We start from the raw sequence: 2,500 nt of genomic DNA on the forward strand, positions 1-2,500 counted from the left end.
ACACACACACACACACACAGACACACACACAGACACACACACACAGACACACACACACAGACACACACACAGACACACACACACAGACACACACACAGACACACACAGACACACACACACAGACACACACACACACAGACACACACACACACAGACACACACACAGACACACACAGACACAGACACACACACACACAGACACACACACACACAGACACACACACAGACACACACAGACACAGACACACACACACACTGAAACACAATCTAAATATGCGTGTGTATGAAGCCTGTTTCTCAGAGCTTTTACATAACTGTGCGTGGAGCGATAGAAAGCCAAGGTGTGTGTGTGTGTGTGTGTGTGTGTGTATCTGCATGTATTTGGCCCTGCAGCATTCATCACACACACACACACACACACACACACACACACTCCTGTCGGCCGAGGAGTAAAAGTTCATTTCCATCCCGCTTTTAATTCTCTTATTTTTATGAGATATTTTGTTGGTTCTGTTGGTTTGTGACTCAAATCATCGAACATGTTCTAACATGTTCAAGAGAACATGTTCTCTCACATGTTCTCTTGTGTTCCCCACAGTCCTCTTACATGTTCTCTAACATGTTCTCTCCCGTGTTCTCTAACATGTTCTCTAACGTGTTCTCTCCCGTGTTCTCCCGTGTTCTCTCCCGTGTTCTCCCGTGTTCTCCCGTGTTCTCCCGTGTTCTCTCACGTGTTCTCCCGTGTTCCCCAGTCTGCACCCTGCGCTGTCAGAAGTTCCTGATCTCGCGGGTCGGGGAGGACTGGATCTTCCTCATCCTGCTGGGACTCCTCATGGCGCTGGTCAGCTGGGTGGTGGACTTCTGCATCGCCATCTGTCTGCAAGGTGAGGAGGAGGAGAGGAGGAGGAGGAGGAGGAGGAGGGGAGGAGGAGGAGGAGGAGGAGGAGGAGGAGAGGAGGAGGAGGAGGAGGAGGAGGAGGAGGAGGAGGAGGAGGAGGAGGAGGAGGAGGAGGAGGAGGGAGGAGGAGGAGGAGGAGGAGGAGGAGGGAGGAGGAGGGAGGAGGAGGAGGGAGGAGGAGGAGGAGGAGGAGGAGGAGGAGGAGGAGGAGGAGGAGGAGGAGGAGGAGGAGGAGGAGGAGGAGGAGGAGGAGGAGGAGGAGGAGGAGGAGGAGGAGGGAGGAGGAGGAGGAGGAGGAGGAGGAGGAGGAAAGGAGGAGGAGGAGGAGGGGAGGAGGAGGGGGTATTCATGAGATGATGGGCAGGTGGGAGGGGGCGGGACTAAAGGGCTCAGAATTATAGGTGTGTATGTGTTTCTTACTGTGTGTGTTTCTTTCTGTGTGTGTTTCTTACTGTGTGTGTTTCTTTCTGTGTGTGTGTGTGTGTTTCTTACTGTGTGTGTGTGTGTGTGTGTTTCTTACTGTGTGTGTGTGTGTGTGTTTCTTACTGTGTGTGTGTGTGTGTGTGTGTGTGTGTGTGTGTTTCTTACTGTGTGTGTGTGTGTGTGTGTGTCCACAGCACAGAAGTGGATGTACGGGGGTCTGGACAGCAACGTGTTCCTCCAGTATCTGGCCTGGGTCACGTACCCCGTGGTGCTCATCACCTTCTCCGCCGGCTTCACGCAGATCCTCGCCCCTCAGGCTGTTGGTACGACCGCACACACACACACACACACACACACACCTGAAGTAAAGGCATATTTTGTTATTATATATGAATATATCATGACTAATAACTTTTAGCTCCAGCTCTATATTCAAAAACTAAGATGCTTTTCCTATTTACAGTACAGAATTCATATTTACATCCATAAAATGTACTAAAATATATACATAAAGTTCCTGTATGAACTGTTTTTATAACTCTTTAAATTCACAGTTTACCAAGAGCATCCCAGAATAACCTTTAAAAAAAGGAAATTATTAATGTTGGATGCATTCTTTGGGGTAATAACAAAAGACAAATCTATATTGTTTAACGTTTTTGCAGATGCATATTTTATTATAGTTATCCGGAGAGAATTTTGAATTTAATCCAAAAAGCTGCTGCGGACACATTTGAATTAATCCAGTATTATTAATACGCTCAACGTCGCAAAAAACGCCGCATAGTTCTTTAAATGATCATTTATTGAATGTTTCGAACCAGATGAGGTTCATCTTAAAGGAACAGTCGCATATGTTCGATGCTGACTGAGTCGGATGAGGAGAGGAACACTGTCACTTTAAGGTCCCTGGAGCAGCTAGCTAGCTTAGTTTAGCATTAATACAGGCTCCTCCCCTTCCTGTAGCCCGTCTCCCCCCCTCTCTAGGGCTGAGATTGCTTATATGTGTTTTATTTTGTTGTCTACGTCCCTCTGGGTACAAGATGAATCCATGAGGGTCAACATGTAAAAGATAATTCATAAAAGTACAAATAAAGTCTGGAAACTTTTGATGTGGCTCCGGTCCACGCTAACACAGCTCCTTAAAACTGAATTAATCAGAATAACAAAGAAAAGAGC

General features: G+C 47.2%; 1 protein-coding gene across 5 annotated transcripts in view; it reads left to right on the forward strand.

Annotated features, from left to right (window-relative positions):
- Positions 1-2,500, forward strand: part of LOC130211077 (chloride channel protein 2-like) — an 89,001-nt gene that overhangs the window by 36,334 nt on the left and 50,167 nt on the right. For all 5 annotated transcript variants that reach the window (XM_056441678.1, XM_056441679.1, XM_056441681.1 and 2 more), the window contains 2 exons: positions 753-884; positions 1,516-1,644. In XM_056441678.1, the coding sequence (XP_056297653.1) occupies positions 753-884; positions 1,516-1,644 (261 nt within the window). The remainder of the gene's footprint in view (positions 1-752; positions 885-1,515; positions 1,645-2,500) is intronic.

Source organism: Pseudoliparis swirei, chromosome 20 (assembly GCF_029220125.1).
Source record: "Pseudoliparis swirei isolate HS2019 ecotype Mariana Trench chromosome 20, NWPU_hadal_v1, whole genome shotgun sequence".
NCBI classification, from domain to species: Eukaryota; Metazoa; Chordata; class Actinopteri; order Perciformes; family Liparidae; genus Pseudoliparis; species Pseudoliparis swirei.